At 37.5% G+C, this 18,493-nt stretch overlaps 2 protein-coding genes across 2 annotated transcripts; one reads left to right on the top strand and one right to left on the bottom strand.

Annotated features, from left to right (window-relative positions):
• Nucleotides 1–879: 879 nt before the first annotated feature.
• On the top strand, nucleotides 880–1,965 carry LOC117024009 (olfactory receptor 4E1). The gene has a single exon (XM_033109346.1). The coding sequence runs from the start codon at nucleotides 948–950 to the stop codon at nucleotides 1,893–1,895; it is 948 nt and encodes a 315-aa protein (XP_032965237.1). The 5' UTR covers nucleotides 880–947; the 3' UTR covers nucleotides 1,896–1,965.
• Nucleotides 1,966–13,959: 11,994 nt separating this feature from the next.
• Nucleotides 13,960–15,779, bottom strand: LOC117023949 (olfactory receptor 4E2). The gene is made up of 2 exons (XM_033109218.1): nucleotides 15,751–15,779; nucleotides 13,960–14,926 (listed from the first exon to the last, which is right to left on the bottom strand). Exon 2 carries the CDS (start codon nucleotides 14,899–14,901, stop codon nucleotides 13,960–13,962), a length of 942 nt encoding a protein of 313 aa, XP_032965109.1. The 5' UTR covers nucleotides 14,902–14,926; nucleotides 15,751–15,779.
• Between the last annotated feature and the right edge of the window lie 2,714 nt (nucleotides 15,780–18,493).

Genomic DNA, 18,493 nt, shown 5'->3' with positions numbered 1-18,493 from the left:
TGTAAAATGAAAAACAAATAGGTTAGAAAAACTCTTCGGTCCTTTTAAGGGCTGAGATCTTGTGACTATATATAGTATATACATTTCTTATTAAAAATTGTGAGGCTTGGGTCAAAGGTAGACTAATTTAAAGGAAAATAAAACAATTACTTTTGTTTCACTTGTGAGCCAGACAACAGAACTGAACTTTAAAGAGAGCGAAGGATAAGCTAGTCAAGACAGTGATGCTATTAGGCCTGAACTTTGACCCTCCAACTTATGAATGAGTAAGTCTGTCCTCATCTGAGGGGTGGAGGAGATGCAAACCTCCCTTACCCTCTACAGATTTTCCAAGGTTTCCAGGGTTTTATCCAGCCTCCTCTGAATAAGTGTTCAAAAAAATGTTGCAGCCATATTGCCAGTTGTCCAACAGCTTGGTGAAAAGCCTCTGCCTTCTGAAAACTAGATCATTGAATTTACAGTCTCAGGGGCATCATGGCAGAGTTAACAGGGAAGCAAGTAGTTTGGGTTAGTGAAAAATGCAGTCAACAGGACAATAAAGAAAATTGTGTTCAAGGTCAAAATTTGTGTGGCCTTAGACAATTTACTTATTTGGAGAAAGGAGAATTTTAACTTCTATAAAAATCTGTAACCTAAATCTAAGCACTGATATCTTGTCACAATAAGGGAGGAATAACTTGTTTGGTCTCTCCCTATCCAAGGTTGTTTTATATCTCTTTGTGGATCGAGATTCTCTATTCTGCTATTCCAAAAGTGTACGTTTAGCACCTACTATGTATTCAGCTTCATTTAAGATGCTGAATGGGGATTTTTAAATAAGATATTTGAACATAAACTCTAAATGGAGGGGAAAGTCATGAGTACAAAAGAAAGTAAGTGACCATATAATTAATGAAAATACTGTTGTTGTTTTTTCCTAATTCTTGACAAAGTGTCCAACAAAGAGAATGGAAGAGGCTGGCCTGCTCAATCACACTACTTTAGTGACATATTTTCAGCTTCGAGGTTTATCTGTAAATCAGAAGGTGCAGGTGGCTGTGTTTGCTGTGTTCCTCATTTTCTATGTCCTGACGTTGATTGGGAATGCCCTCATTGTCATAACTATTCTCTATGAACGCCAGCTCCATACCCCCATGTACTTCTTCCTCAGCAACCTGTCCTTTATCGATGTCTGCCACTCCACTGTCACTGTTCCCAAAATGCTGATAGACACCTGGTCAGAGGAGAAGCTCATATCCTTTGATGCCTGTGTGACTCAGATGTTCTTCCTGCACCTCTTTGCTTGCACAGAGATCTTTCTCCTCACTGTCATGGCCTATGATCGGTATGTGGCCATTTGCAAACCCTTGCAGTACATGACAGTGATGAACTGGAAAGTATGTGTGGGGCTGGCTGTGGCTCTCTGGACAGGGGGGACTATCCACTCCATAGCCCTCACCTCCCTCACCATCAAACTGCCCTACTGTGGTCCTGATGAGATTGACAACTTCTTTTGTGATGTACCTCAGGTGATCAAACTGGCCTGCACTGATACTTATATCATTGAGACTCTTATCATCTCCAACAGTGGGCTAATTTCCGTGGTCTGTTTTGTGGTTCTCGTGGCTTCCTATGCAGTCATCCTGGTGAGTCTGAGGCAGCAGATCTCTGAGGGCAGGTGGAAGGCCCTATCTACCTGTGCAGCACACCTCACTGTAGTCACACTGTTCCTGGGACACTGCATCTTCATCTATTCCCGCCCCTCTACCAGCCTCCCAGAAGACAAGGTGGTGTCTGTGTTTTTCACTGCTGTCACCCCCCTGCTGAATCCCATCATCTATACCTTAAGGAATGAAGATATGAAGAATGCCTTGAACAAGTTAATGGGTAGGAAGGAAGGGAAAGAAACAAAATGAAAATGTCTAAGCCCTAAAGATGTTTTGTGCTCCAGATCAAAGAAACGCCTTGCAAAGAATACATTACATACCGTATTTATCACACTACAGTCATGCACCACATAGGGACATTGGGTCAACAATGGACCAAATATATGACAGTGGTCCCAAAGGATTATAATGGAGCTGAATTTCTGAAAAGAAATGGAAGGACATGTGGTTCACAAGGAATATCTTTTTCTCTGTTGGGAGCAATATCTGTGGGGTTTGGCAAGAGATTCCCTCTCACTCACAGCACCTCAGTCACAGATTACATCCCAATCAGTCAGGCACTGACCTGTTTCAGCACAGAGAAGCCTGTCCCCCCAGTGGTATGTATTCAGAGGGCGCTACAGCCCTCCCAGAGCTGGCTTGATGGTCTTTGGGGTACATTGCTATACATTCTTTGTTGAGGATATACGATGTGTTACAAGGACACAGGTCCACAGAAGCTACATTAACAAGTATTAAGTGCCACCGCCACTTTAGTAAAAGTTTTCTGTGGTAGTGTGGAGCTAGCCCGTCCCTGTATTTTGGAAATATTTTCAAGTTGAAATGATGTAAAGCATAGATAACTTTTATTTCTTCCATCAATTCAATGGCAGAGAGAGCCCTTTGTGCCAGAGAGATCAATGCAACCAAAAACCAGTTTCCAAAGTCAAAATATTAAATCCTCAGTTCTACACCCTCTCCATGTTAAACACTCACTTTTTTAATGAATACCACAAAGTTCCTTAATCCAACCATTGCTCCAACATGCAATAGCCGAACCACATTGCCATGACAATCCCTTTTGTTCCTTCACCTCTCCATCTTAACGTCTTATTTCTACTGATCCTCAGGCCACCTTTCACTCCCTCCTGACAGTCACTGTTATGGTGATCTACACCTTACCCAGCCAGTTTTTCCTCAATATTTCCAATCAGTCCCAGATCCCTGTTCATGGAGCAGCACTGAGAGCTTCGATGTTCTATTTCTGACCCTTTCGGAAGGAAGGGCGGTGGTTGTGGGACAGTGTTTATGAAGTCTACAGCAGTGTACAGTAGTATCCTAGGCCTTCACATTTACTCACCACTTACTCACTGACTCACCCAGAGCAACTTCCTGTCCTGCAAGCTCCATTCATACTAAGTACCTTATACAGGTGTACCATCTTTTATTTTATACTGTATTCTTACTGTGCATTTTCTATGTTTAGACACACAAATACCTTTGTGTTACAATTGCCTGCAGTATTCAGTACAGTAGCATGCTATACAGGTTTGTAACCTAGGAGCAACAGGCTATACCATATAGCCTGCATGTAAGTAGGATATACTGTATAGATTTGTATATGTGCACTGTATGATGTTGATACAACGAAATTGCCTAATGCTGAATATCTCAAAGCATATCCCCATCATTAAGTGACGCATGACTGTATGACTTACACAATTATCTTCTGGCCCAATATCTGACAATCATAGCAATAGGTATGATTTTTAATATCTCCCATATGCTAAAAATTGTTCTAGGCAATTTATTTAATTCTCACAACAATGCTGTGAAATAGTTGTTATACTTGGTCACACATGAACAAACCAAAGCTCAAAGAGAATGAATAACATGCTCAAGGTCACCCAGCTAGGAGATGATGAAGACAGGATGTTAACCCAAGTGTATCAACACAAACTCAGGCTATGTTCATTACACCATGTTGCCTCTCCCTGCCTTTGTCTTAGAGTCATAACTAAAGTCTAAACAAACCTTCAGATTTCTGGGCAGCACTTGCCTATATCATTCATTCGGAAACTTGCCTATATCATTCATTTAGACACTTGCCTAAATAGACTAGCAAACACCAGTAAGTCAGATGAAGTGAATTTGCATATGACTTTGGTGACTTGGAAAGAAGATTTTGAACTATTAAAGTCATTGATATCCTCAAGTGTCCAGGAAAAGTTTGCTATCAGAGCAATGAAATGGGGATGTCTTATTATTCATTTATTTGACAAGTATTTACTGAGCACCTATTATGTGCTAAGTACTAGGTTTATAGTCATAAATAAAACATACATATTGTTCCTCCTTAATGTAGTTTAGAATCTAGTGAAAACAGAAAACAAAAATACAAACAGATTTTAATTACAGATTGTGACAAATATTGTGAAAGAACACAGCAGTCTTCTGTTAGAGAGCTAGAGAAGAGACTGTTTTTAGATTGGGTAGTCCAAGGAGGGCTTCTCTAAGGAAATGACATTTAAGCTAAAATATGAAATATGAAAAGGAGCCAACCATGAGAAAAAAGATGTGATAAACATTCTAGGCAGAGGAAATGGCAGGTATGAAGACATATGTTGGGAAAGACCTTGGCTTGTTCCAAGGAGTAAAAGACTAATGTGTTTACAGCTTAGACTGTGTGGTAGACAATAGTGAGAGATGATATTGAAGAGGTAAAAACAGGACTATCATGTCCTCTCAACAAGTTTAGAATCTTTTTCAGTACAATTGGAAGATACCAGAATGGTTTAAGTACAGAAAAGGCATGATATAACTTAGATGTTAATAAAATTATTCCATTATTATACAGAGAATCCATCCAACAAAGCATTTATTACTAAACACTTAATAGTCACTCAGTCTTGCACTAATTGTTGGGAGAAAATACCAAACTGAATAGAACATAGTCTATAATCCAGCATCTTGAATCCAGTTAGGGGACACACATTGTAACATTGTGATAAGTGTCTAAGAGTGGTGTGTGCTAAATGGACTGGAAAAACAGGGAATATGAGGAGGCTAGTCCAGGCAACAGTGTTTCACATATCTATATACAAAAATCATGGCATATTGGGACCCAACAGTTCACTTTGACTCCATCAGTAAGAAGGGGATGCTTAAATGCAGCTGGGATTTCCTTGTCAATCCGTGAAGGTGTGATCTATAAGCCTGTGATCAATAAACTTGTGGGTCACATGACCCATCTCATATTTTTTATGTTATGTTTGCCAGGAAATGTGTTGGGAAGGAAATTCATGCCATAAAATCCATTTCAGTTATACAGAGGCATGGTTATGAAGACATCCTGTAGGTTTTCTGGGTAGCACAAGTTAACTTCCAACAGACAAATCTAATAATTAATACAGTAGTCTCTTTCCCAAAGATAATTTTCTGCATAGTAAGAAACTACATTCATTGGAACTGGTTGGTAGAATAACTGAACTACATTTGAGAATTAAGCAATTTGTATGAAATACTTTCATTACAAGAAATGGCAGACAATAAGGAGATATAACCTATCAAAGAGTGCAAATAGAACCTCCTTGTGAAGAAATCAGCTGCACAGAGGAACACATGCAATGTGATAGAAAAGACAATACATCATCAAGTCCTTATGGTGGTATCTAGTAAAACTACAATAGAATAACAATGTTATGTTTGCTTTGTTTCTCATAATTGCAAGCATATTTCTAATACTACCCATTTTCAATTGCCTTTGTCCTCACAACTCTCTGAGGAAATAGAATAAAACATTTATTCTCCATTTCACAGAAAAAGGTTTTTAGACTCAGGAATAATATAAAATGTGTTTAACTACTCACTGAATAAATAGAAGAGTAACGAATAAAATGAGATTTTTTCAGTCAAGATGGCAGGGTAGGTAAATGCTGTGCTTGCCTCCTCTCACAACCACATCAAAATTACAACTAAACTACAAAACAACCATCATTAAAAATTACCTGAAGTCTAGCTGAATTGAGGTCCTACAACTAAGGACATACATAATAAGCAACCTTGAAACTTGTAGGAAGAGAGGAAATGTGGAACAGGCTGGTCCACATTTTAACAGCCATGTGTGGCTGTTAAAACTCAGGAGGGATATCTCAGCTGCAGAGGTCCTCCCTGAGGAGCGAGGGGACCCAGCCCACACTAAGTTCCCCAGCCCAGGGTTCCAGTGCTGGGAAGAAAAGCCCCCACAACTTCTGGCTGTGAGAAACAGCAGCGATTGTGACTGAAAGAGACAGAGGGTGGCTACAGTCCCAGATGTTCCTCTAAAAGGACCTGCAAAAGGATTTACTCACTGATGGATTCACTCACTCTGAGCTCCAGTGCTGGGGCAGCAGCTTGACAGGTGCCAGGGTCATCTGGGAGAAACTGAAATATCTGGCTTCAGGGCAAGGGCTGGAGAGGCAGATTTCTCTCGGACAGAAGTGCTGAGCCCTTTGTTGAGCCCTCCCCTTTCCCAGCATGCAGCCACAGACAGCGGCCATATCTAGTCTCCATAAACCTGGCCAACACTAGTCACCCTGCCCTGGTGAGTCCCTGAGACCCTGCCCCACCCAACTTGCAGGCCTACCCAAGCAGCTTCCGGTTTCTTTTCCATGCAAATGGCCTATCTTCACTCATGCTGCTGACTTTCCTAAAATTTCTCAAAGGGTCACAAAATCCAAACAAGTAACATCAGCCTTGGCATGCCCCATAACTCTTGCTGAGTAGCCCCAAGCCTGGCCCAGCAGCAGCCAGCCTCGGTTCACGGCTTGGCCTCTCCCAGGAACCTCCAAGCCCAACACAGATAGCTATCATCTGCAAAGTGCTTTGTGGCTTATGTCAGGTGGTCCCAGGCAGGGCAGAGGCTGCAGCTGAATTTGGCCTGCAGTGGGTTCCCTCAGAGGAGGCGCCAGGACCAGCACACCCAATGGCCAGCTTCAAAGCAATCTGAAGCACCACCCAGCGGCCTCTTCAGGTGACACACCCAAAAGGCAGACTGGGCAGACACCAGAGCCCTGCTCAAGTGAATCCTGCTCCCCAAGGTCAGCCCCTACACAACAGTTCCTCCACTATAGTTGCCAGTCCTCACAACCAATAAGCCCAAGAGTAAATCCCTCTCATTGACATACAAACAGCAATCAAGTCTCAACTACAACAGAAGGGCACAACCCCTATGAAGGACACCCATGGAGCACCCAGCTTAAGTAACCAGGGAGACTGTGCCACTGGGCCCCACAGGACACCTACTATATAAGGCCACTCTACTACCACAAGACATAGCAGCCCTACATAACACATAGAAATAAACACAGGGAGGCAGCCAAAGTGGGGAGACCAAGAAATATGTCCCAAATGAAAGAACAAAGCAAAGCTCCAGAAAAAGAACTAAACAAAATGGAGACAAACAATCTACAGACGCAGAGTTCAAAACACTGATTATAAGGATGTTGAATGAATTCAGGGGAAGAGTAGATGAACTCAGTGAGAACTTTAACAAAGTGATAGGAAACATAAAAATCGAAATAGAAAACATAACAAAGAACCAGTCAGAAATAAAGAATATAATAACTGAAGTAAACAATACATTAGAGGGGCAGCTGGATGGCTCAATTGATTAGAGTGTGAGCTCTTAACAAGGTTGCCGGTTCAATTCCCACACGGGTTGATGGGCTGCACCCCCTGCAACTAAGACTGAAAATGGCAACTGCACTTGGAGCTGAGCTGGGCCCTCCACAACTAAATTGAAGGACAAAGACTTGGAGCTGATGGGTCCAGGAGAAACACACTGTCCCCCAATATTCCCCAGTAAAATTAAAATAAAATAAAAAAGAATACATTAGAGGGAATCAACAGTAGATTAGATGAAGCAGAGGATCGAATCAGAGATTTAGAAGTTAAGGTAGCAGAAAACACCCAATCAAAACAGCAAAAAGAAAAAAAGACTCAAAAAAAGATGAGGATAGTTTAAGGGGCCTCTGGGATAACATTGAGCTTAACAACATTCGCATCATAGGGGTACCAGAAGGAGAAAGAGAGAGCATTTAATTGAAAACCTATTTGAAGAAATAATGCAGAAAACTTCCCTAACCTGGTGAAGGAAATAGACATACAAGCCCAGGAAGCACAGAGAGTCCCAAACAAGATAAACCCAAAGAGACCCACACCAAGACACATCATAATTAAAATGCCAAATGTTAAAGACAAAGAGAGAATTTTAAAAGCAGCAAGAGAAAAGCAGTTAGTTACCTACAAGGGAGCTCCCATAAAACTAGCAGCTTATTTCTCAACAGAAACTTTGCAGGCCAGAAGGAAGTGATCCAAAACATTTAAAGTGATGAAAAGCAAGGACCTACAACCAAGATTATTCTACCCAGCAAGTCTCTCATTTAGAATCAAAGGACAGATAAAGAGTTTCCCAGACAAGAAAAAGCTAAAGGAGTGTATCAACACCTAACCAGTATTACAAGAAATGTTAGAGAAACTTCGAAGAAGAAGAAGAAGGAGGAAGAAGAGGAAGAAGAAGAGGGGGGAGGAGAAGAATCAAAAAAACAAATAGTAAAATGGCACTAACTGCATACCTATCAACAATTACTTTTAATGTAAATGGATTAAAGCTCCAATCAAAAAATAGTGTGGCTGAATGGATAAGCAAACAAACCCTTATATATGCTGCCTACAAGAGACTCACTTTAAATCAAAAGACACACACAGACTGAAAGTAAAGGGATGGAAAAAGATACTTCATGAAAATGGAAATGAAAAAAAAAAATCTGGGGTAGCAATAAATATACCAGACAAAATAGACTTTAAAACAGCAAGAGACAAAGAAGGACCCAGTAATCCCACTTCTGGGTGTTTATTTGAAGAAACCCAAAACACTGCTTGAAAGGGACATGTGCATCCATATGTATGTTCATTGCAACATTGTTTACAATAGCCCAAATTTGAAGGCAACCTGGGTGTCCCTGAATGGATGAATGTATAAAAAAGACATGGTACAGATAAGCAATGGAATATTATTCAGCCATATAAAAGAATGAAATTTTGCCATCTGAAACATGGATGGACCTAGAGGGTATTGTGCTGAATGGAGTAAGTCAGACAGAGAAAAACAAATGCCGTATGATTTCACATATATGCAGAATTTAAAGAAAAAAAAAACAGAAACAAACTTATACATACAGAGAACATTTTGATGGTTGCCAGCTGGGACGGGTTGGGAGAGTGGGTGGGAAAAGGTGAAGGGATTAAGAAGCACAAATTGTAGTTACAAAGTACTCATGTGGATATAAAGTACAGCATAAGCTATGTAATCAATAATATTGCAATAACTATGCATGGTGTCACATGGGTACTAGACTTATCAAGGCGATCACCTCGTAATATATATAATGTCTAAACACTATGTTTCACATCTGAAACTAATACAATATTATATGTCAATTCTAACTGAAAAATAAAACAATTATTTAAAAAAGAATAAAATGAAAATATCTTCACTCTTGATTCTGTGGTTGACTTACTTTAAAGTGGCTACAAGGATCATTATCTATATAAAGATTTGCTCAGCAACTTTGTATCCAACAGTTGAGTTCTTCAGGCTATAACCATCTTCTATGCAAAAGAGTAACTATATTGACATAATACAAACAACAATATTGACATAATACAAAGAAACAAATAAGGTATTAGGAATATATTTCTGTGTAAAAGCTACTAATGGATATGAAAATCTGTGTGTATGAAAGTCCAGAATGTAGAGGCAAAATTAGATCATTTTTCTAAGTTTTTCAAGTGCATGTAGTAATGATATCTTGTCCTCAATTTATGACAGATATATAAAACTCTGATTTTTATTATAACTTTGGTTTTATTGAAAAGTGTAAGGGATTGATATGCTATATTTATCTATCAATTTTCAAGTAATGATGTTTAGATATTTTCATGAGCATCTCCCATTTATTTAATAAACTGCTTCTGATTCTTTGTCCTTTTGAGTACTTCTGTCATTTGAATTACTACCTTTTAGCCAGAGTTACTGAGTCACTCATTCTGTATTGTGCATGCAGTTGTTCATATTTTCTGGCAGCCAATTCTCTAGAGTACTCATAAGCATTATTTTTACAAGTTAACAGAACTTGGTAGAATAGTGATTCAAAGGCCCCAATGAATTCTAAATTCCTTTCAGAATAAGCAAAGAAAGGTCAGATATATTTTTAGAATTAAGTGTCTTCTGACTCTGCATCATTTCATGAGCTCCATTAAAATAGACCTTATTACTATTTTATTTGGCAGCTCTCTGACCACCTATAGGATCCTCTTATCCTATTCCCTTTGGTCACAGTATATCATCCTCCTCTTTACCTAAGTAATGTGTCATTTAGTCTTCTTAATATGGACTTGCCCATTCCACAATAAACTGATGTGTTTTAGCCCAATGAGTGATACTAGTTAATTCAGTAAGTTAACAGCTCTAAAATTATGTAAATCCAAGCATCCTCTTAACTATTTTCACCTCTTTATTTCTTCAAATAAACTTTATAAAATTATTGGAAATTATACTCCAAAAATCCTGTGGGTTTTTCATAAGCTAATTTTTTTCTTAAACTTTTATTTATTTGTGTTTTTCCAGGACCCATCAGCTCCAAGTCAAGTAGTTGTTTCAATCTAGTTGTGGAGGGTGCAGCTCACAGTGGCCCATGTGAAGATAGAACCGGCAACTTTGTTCTTAAGAGCATGGCACTCTAACTGAGCTAACTGGCCGCCCCTTATAAGTAAATTTTTAAATCACTTTATAAATCACTTTAAAAAGGTCTCTTGTATTAACATTTCTTTTATTCCTATGTAGGAACATGTATAAATCTCTATTTCTTCAAGTTTTCTCAACAGAGCTTTGTAGTTTTTTGTTTTTGTTTTTTCCCCATAGAAACATATAAGCCTCCTTTATCGGACAAAACAAAGAAATCCCATACAAAAAAAAAAAAAAAAAAAAAAAACTGTATTAATTTTCTATTGCTGCTGTAACAACTTACCACAAACTTAAAAGCTTAAAACAACATGAATTTATTATCTTTACAGTTCTGTAGGTTAGAAATTCAACATTAAACTCACTGGGCTAAAATCAAGGTGTTGACAGGGCTACACTATTTTCTAAGTTTTTTTTTCCAGCTTTCTTGAGGTATAATTGACAAAAACTGTACATGTTTAAGGCGTACAACATGATGATTTGATATATGTATACACTGTGAAATGATTACCACAATCAAGCTAATTAATACATCTATCACCTCACATAGCTACCTTTTGTAAATGTGTGTGGTAAGGACACTTAACATCTACTCTGTTAGCAACTGTCAAGCATACAATACAGTATTATTTTTATTTTATTTTATTTATTTAGATTGTACAACATAATTTTTTTTTTTCAAGGAGGGCGCAGCTCACAGTGACCCATGCGGAGACCGAACCGTCAACCTTGGTGTTATTCGCACCACACTCTAACCAACTGAGTTAACCAGCCACCCATAATACAGTGTTATTAACTAAAGTCACCATGCAGTATTTCCTAGTGACCTCATCCAGTCCCATGACTTTAAATACTCTCTATATGCACTGCTAATACTGTAAATTTGTGTCTCCAGAGATGACCTCTGTTCCAAATCCCAGATCCATATATCATCTCCACTTGGATGTCTAATAGGACTCTCAAATGTATCATAACCAAACAAGAATTTTTAATTTCCACCCTAAAAAAGAAAAACTTCTCTCAGTCCTTTTCATTTCAATTAACAGCATCTCCATTTACACAATAAAAATGTTAATATTAGACAACTCCTTGATCAACATAGATTTACATAACTGACACAAGAAAAACCAAAATGTAAATAATTCTGTATTTATTAAAGAAATTTAATTTATAATTTAAAACTTTCCAACAAAGAAAATTTGGGGGCCAGATGTATTCTATTCAGGTTACCATTAAACTGCGTTTAAGTCAGTGGTAAAAACAACCACCTTTTTATTATGCTGTTTTATTCAGTAAGTTCAGAATTAATTTAGGTCAATGGAACAGAATAAAAAATCTAAAAATAAATTCACGTTTAAAGAGTCAACTGACTTTCAACAAAGGTACCAAAGTAACTAAATGAGGAAAAAACAGTCTTTTCAAATAGTGCTGGATTAACTAGATAGAGGGGAAAATAAATCTCAACCTGTAACTCCCATCATATATCAAAAGTGAACTCAAAATACATCACAGACCTTAAATTTAAAGTTGAAGCTATAAAATTTCTAGAAGGAAATCTTTGAGACTTTGGGGTAGGCAAAGATTTCTTGGAACACAACAGCATGAACCCTAAAAGTGAAAAATTGATAAATTGGACTTAATCAAAATGTAAATTTCTGCTATGCAAAGTACATCATTCAGAAAATAAAACTGCAAACCAGAGAGTGAAAAAAATACTGTGAAGACATACGTCCAACAATGGTCTTGTATCCAGAATATAAAAGAACTCTTACAACACAGTGACAAGAAGACAACACATAATAAATAAGCAAAATATTTGAAAAGACACACCTCAAAACAGGATACATAAAAGGATAATAAGCAAATGAAAAGATGCTCAACATCATCAGTCATTAAGGAAATGAAAAATAAAACACACACTCATTAGAATGCCTCAGATTAACAACTGACAATACCAGTCATTGGATGTTAAACACTTACACTTCTAATGAGTATAAAATCATATAACCACTTTGAAAAAGTCTTGCAGTTTCTTACAAAGTTAAACATATATTTACCATATAACCCAATAACTCTACTCCTAAGTATTTACCCAAGAGAAATAAACATGTGTCCCAAATAACCTGAAAATAAATGTTTATAGCTACTTTATTCATAAATGTCAAAAACTGGAAACACCCAAATGTCCATCAATACATGAATGAATGAACAAACTGTGGTATACCTATACAATAAAATATTACTCAACAAGAAAAAAGGAACAAACTGCTGATACCACAAAGACATGTATTACTCTCAGAAACTGCCCGCAGAGCAAAAGAAGTCAGGCACAGAAGAGTACATATTGTATGATTCAATTTATATGAAACTCTGGAAAAGACAAATCAGATCCTTGGATACTTGGGTGAGGTAGAGAGATTGACTGGGAAGGGACTGACAAAACTTTTGGGGTGTTGGAGAGGTCCTATATCTTGATTGGGGAGGTGCTTATTTGGGTATGTGCATTTATCAAAACTTGTCAAAGTTTACAATTAAAATGGGTGTATTTTGTGTAATTAAATTTTACCTCAAAAAGTTTATTTTAAAATAAGTTCTTCATACATTTTAAAGTTCTTAATACATTTTATTTGTCCAAATAAAAATACTATAAAAAGTACAAAATCAATTTAGAAATAATGAGAAAATCACTTTCAAAAGTAACAAAGTTTAATTCAATATAAATTAAGTAAAAGCTCAAATAAACATGCTGAAAATATACTTGAGAACAAGATTAAAATCACTGCAATCTATTAGGTTGGTGCAAAAGTAATTGCGGTTTTTGCAATAATTTTTTTAACCTTTTAAACCACAGTTTCTTTTGCACCAACCTAATATGAAATACAGCTTCCCAGAGTCAATCACCCACAGAACAGTACAAATCAAGAAAGTAGTTTCTCTGTCAACTACACCTGTTCCTGAAAATGAGTCTGTGTCTCAAAATGTATTTTATTGGTGAAATTAGAAGGCTTCTTTAAACTTTTCCAGGTTCTTTTTCCTTATATGCTCCACCATGATCTTTTCCTTATTTAAGTAATAGTTAACAAGTCCCTCTCTTTAATGCAAAAGTCTGCCCTGCTCCATGCCATTTCACCTACTGTTTTTATTTAAAAGGAAAGCCATACATTTTCTTTCTTTTTTTTTTAAGATTTTATTGGGGAAGGAGAAAAGGACTTTATTGGGGAACAATGTGTACTTCCAGGGCTTTTTCCAAGTCAACTTGTTGTTCCCTCAATCTTAGTTGTGGAGGGCACAGCTCAACTCCAGGTCCAGTTGCCGTTGTTAGTTGCAGGGGGCACAGCCCATAATCCCTTGCGGGAGTCGAGGAATCAAACTGGCAACCTTGTGGTTGAGAGCCCACTGGCCCAGGTGGGAATCCGGCAGCCTTCGGCATTAGGAGCACGGAGCTCCAACCGCCTGAGCCACCAGGCAGGCCCTCACCTAATGATTTTGAATTTTTACTTTTGCTCTCTCCTTGCAGATACGGCCATAATTATACCTGCAATCTCAAGACCATCATGTACATGATTTCATGAAAAAGACTTGTCTCTCTCTGAGCTGCTTCATGGCACTTTTTACTTTCTCATTCCTCAAACTGTAAATGAGGGGATTCAGCAAAGGGGTGACCACCGTGTAAAATACAGATACCACCTTGTCAAGGGAGAAGCTGGTGTCTGCCCGGGTATAGATAAAGATACATGGTCCAAAGAAAAGGGCAACCACCATGAAGTGGGCTGAACAGGTAGACAGGGCTTTCCAGCGCCCTTCAGCTGACTGTTTTCTAAGAGAAACCAGGATGACTGTGTAGGAAGTGACCAAAGCCAGGAAGCAGGTGAGGGAGATGGTTCCACTATTGGACACAATCAGCATTCCCGTAAGGTATGTGTCTGTGCAGGCCAGCTTGATGACAGGAGGCACATCACAGAAGTAGCTATCAATAATGTTGGGGCCACAATAAGGTAGACGAATGGTCAAGAAGGTCTGCACTAGTGAGTGAACAGTACCCCCCAACCAGAGACCAAAGGCAAGCTGTACGCAGACCCTCATGTTCATCACATTGGGGTAGTGTAATGGAGTGCAGATAGCTACGTAACGATCGTAGGCCATAATAGTCAGTAGAAAGATCTCAGCACAGGCAAACAGATGTAAGAAGAAGAGTTGTGTGATGCAGTTGTCAAAAGAAATGGTCTTTCTCTCTAAAAGCAAACCCTCCAGCATCTTAGGCACAGTGACAGATGAGTGGCAGATGTCAATGAAGGACAGATTGCTCAGGAAGAAATACATGGGGGTATGGAGATGTGCAGTAAAGACTATGGTAACCATAATGAGAACGTTCCCCCAAAGGGTTAGCACATATGTGGCAGAGAACGCCACAAAAAGTAGTATCTCCAGTATCCATTTATCTGTGAGTCCCAAGAAGACAAATTCGGTCACTCTTGTTTGGTTTAGTGCATCCATCCATCCAGTGAGCTTTCCAAAGGACCTTGGGTAGGGGTCGGGGGAATGAAAGCTAATTTAGCTTTAATATTAAGGAATAGAACTAACTGAAGTGATTCTGCATTCCTATCTGAATTGCTTATTTATTTTTAGGGCATATAGAATATAAGATCAATTTAATAATAATTGTAACAATATACCCATCTATGTATCAGGAGCTGTTCCAAAACTTTACATCCACCATTCTGTTTAACCACAACTGTACCATGGCATAAGCATTATTGATCCATCTTGCAGATGAGATAAGTGAGACTTACAAGAATAAGTAAGTTGCCTAAAACCCTTAGCCACTAGTTAACTGGTTCTTTTCATTTCCGTCTAATCCGTAGATAACACCAAGTTAATGTTCTAAAATACAACTCCCAACTGAAATCATTCACTGTTTCACTCCTCCTATCAAATTAAATGTACCTTCAAAGCCTGCAACATTTATTTTTCCAGTATAGCATCCCTCCATCTCCCTACGTATTCTTCTCTCCAACGAAGCAAGTTACTGTGCTTCAGCCATGCTATCTCCACCTATTTATTGTCCAAACTCTTTGTCTTTATTTATTCTGTTTCCTCTGCTCAGAAAACATACCCTCTAATCAAATATGCTCTCTTTACCTCGTTGCTGACTATAAAATACTATTCATCTTTCAAGACTATTTCGAAAAGCAGTACCTTTAAGAAAACTTCCCTGACACAATTAAATCCTATCTCTTCCATTTCCTACTTCTTTTACGATACCTAACTATAAAAGAAAATACTTGTTTTTGTTCCCCATTAAATTAAAATTTTCTTAAAAAGCAATAACCACGTATAACTTACCCCTTGTAGCACTTAGCATGGTTTCTTGCACACAGTAGGTATGCAAAAAATATTTTTATCTGAAAAGAGAATCCAATCCTTTATTTATAATATAGCTAATGAGTGACTCAAGAAACACATTTTTGTAATATGACTTTCCCCGCAGGAGATATTATTGTATAAATATCAACATTATATTACCCCTAATTTTCTATACTGATTGGCTGGGCAAAACCTGTAACAGAGTTTAGGAAATAATTACCACAAACCATAAAAAAAAATTATGTTCTTGATTCAGTCATTTCACTGGTAGGAATCTCCTAAGCATCCAAACTATTGAAAAAGCTAAATGCAAGAAAATATTAATTACAGCATTATTTAAAATAATGGTCATGGGACTTTTTTTTTTTTTTAAAGCTTGAATGAATATAGTGGAACTTGAATAGAATTGTACAAAGACATTAGGAATGGCAGTAATAAAGAATTACCAATATAAAAAATGTTGAAATATTATAAATAAAAAATGAGATCAAATTTGTTGATTCCCACAATTTAAAATATATATAGTGCCATGTAAATTATCAAAATGCAAATAGCAAGCTAGAAGAAAATATTGCAACCCTTATGACCAAAAAAGGGATAATATTCCTAATATTCAAAGATCTCTTAAAATTTGACAAGAAAAGAAAGATGACAATTAAACATGGGCAAAAAAAATATGAAAAGATAAATCACAGAAAAAAATGCAAATGACAAATAAGATGTTTAACTTCAAAAGTAGGTTAAAAAAAATACTTTCTGTCTCTCTTCAGACTGGCAAAGGGGTAGGTTGCTGATCACTCTATAGACTGCTAGTGGAAATAGGTATTATTAAGAACTTTTTGGTAAATAATCTGACAGTACCTCTCAAAAAAATTTTTTTTTTAAATTACTTTTTTTTTTAAGATTTTTTTTTTAATTATTTTTTTTTTAATTGGGGAAAGGGAACAGGACTTTATTGAAGAACAGTGTGTACTACTTCCAGGACTTTTTTCCAAGTCAAGTTATTGTCCTTTCAATCTTAGTTGTGGAGGGTGCCGTTCAGCTTCAAGTTGTTGTCCTTTCAGTCTTAGTTGTGGAGGGCGCAGCTCAGCTCCAGGTCCGGTTGCCATTGCTAGTTGCAGGGGGCGCAGCCCACCATCCCTTGCGGGAGTCCAACCGGCAACCTTGTGGTTGAGAGCCCACTGGCCCATGTGGGAATTGAACGGGCAGCCTTCGGAGTTAGGAGCATGGAGCTCTAACTACCTGAGCCACCGGGCCGGCCCCCCTCTCAAAAATTTAAATGCCCAGACCCCTAACCCAGGAATCCCACTTCTAGGACTGTATTTCCTAGACATAAAAGACTATGTAATTAAAGACACATGTTTATTGAAATATTTTTAGCAAAACAAGGTACTGGAAATAAACTGAATGTTTATCAATAGAGGAATAAGTAAATAAATTTTAGTACAGCCACAATATGGAATATTATATAGACATTAATAAGAATGAGTTGGATCTATGGTTCTCAATGTAGCAGCACATGAGAACAACCTAAGGGGGTTTTATAAATTTTGCTGCCTGGGTCTCACCCCAGGTAATTGATTCAGAATCTCTAGGAGTCAGACCCATCAGTGCTTCTAAATCTCCTTCTTGGTTCCTGTGTATAGTCAAGACTGCAAACTACCATGTTTCCCCAAAAATAAGACCAGGTCTTATATTAATTTTTGCTCCAAAAGACGCATTAGGGCTTATGTTCAAAGGATATCATCCTGAAAAATCATGCTAGGGCTTATGTTCCAGTTATGTATTATTTTCGGGGAAACACGGTATTAACTTCAAGGAATGTTAACAATATATGAAGTAAAAAGAGCATATTATGAATATATTGTGAGCCAGGAAGGAAAAAAGGGGGAGGAGAGAAAGAGAGAGAAGAAGAGAAGGAACAAAGAAAAAAAGAAAGAAAGGAATCAAAAAAGAGTTTTATGTGTACACATACACATATATATGCATATATGTATAACATATTTATACATATTCAAACATATTCAAAATTGATTAATTATGTTTGTCTATAGTATTTTTGCCTAAAAGGATAGAAGATAGGTGTTGAACAACACACTTATTTTAACCTTGGTTACACATGGAATGTAGAGTTGAAAGGAATAGTAGGATTTTACTAATTTTTACATTATATTCTGTATTGTTTAAATTTGTATAATAAGCATGGGATACTTTGTTTAAAAAAACATAGTATTAAAAGCATGCATGGGGGAAAAAACAAAACAGAAACAAAAATCTGAATTTATGGGATTATAAGTACATTTTTCCTTCTCCATGTCTAAGAGTTTATAGTATGGTTGTATATCTCATAAATCAATAGTCTTAAGATGGGGATGAACTTTCCTGTAAACTCTAGTCAGCAACACATTAGTAGTAGAGAACCAAGAGCTGTTTTGCTTTCAACTAGAAAGGAAAAAGCAGAGGCTTGTCATAGAGCATGTACAATGAATTCAAATAACTGTGACCTTTGGCCTTCACCTCCCTAAGCATCAGTTTTCTGAGTTGTAAAATAGGAACTAGATGCGTCTCTTTTATGTGATTGAATGTAGCAGATGTCTAGGTCTCCTGTTGAAAAGATTAAGAAGAAGCCAGGGAATGGGAAGAATCTCTGGCTGCATTAGTGGTTCTGTGGCATATAAAAATCATTATCACTTTGTAAAGGAGAGGCAGAAAGAGGATAGGG

The sequence above is a fragment of the Rhinolophus ferrumequinum genome, chromosome 6 (assembly GCF_004115265.2).
Source record: "Rhinolophus ferrumequinum isolate MPI-CBG mRhiFer1 chromosome 6, mRhiFer1_v1.p, whole genome shotgun sequence".
NCBI classification, from domain to species: domain Eukaryota; kingdom Metazoa; phylum Chordata; class Mammalia; order Chiroptera; family Rhinolophidae; genus Rhinolophus; species Rhinolophus ferrumequinum.
This window is presented reverse-complemented; position numbering and strand designations above follow the sequence as displayed.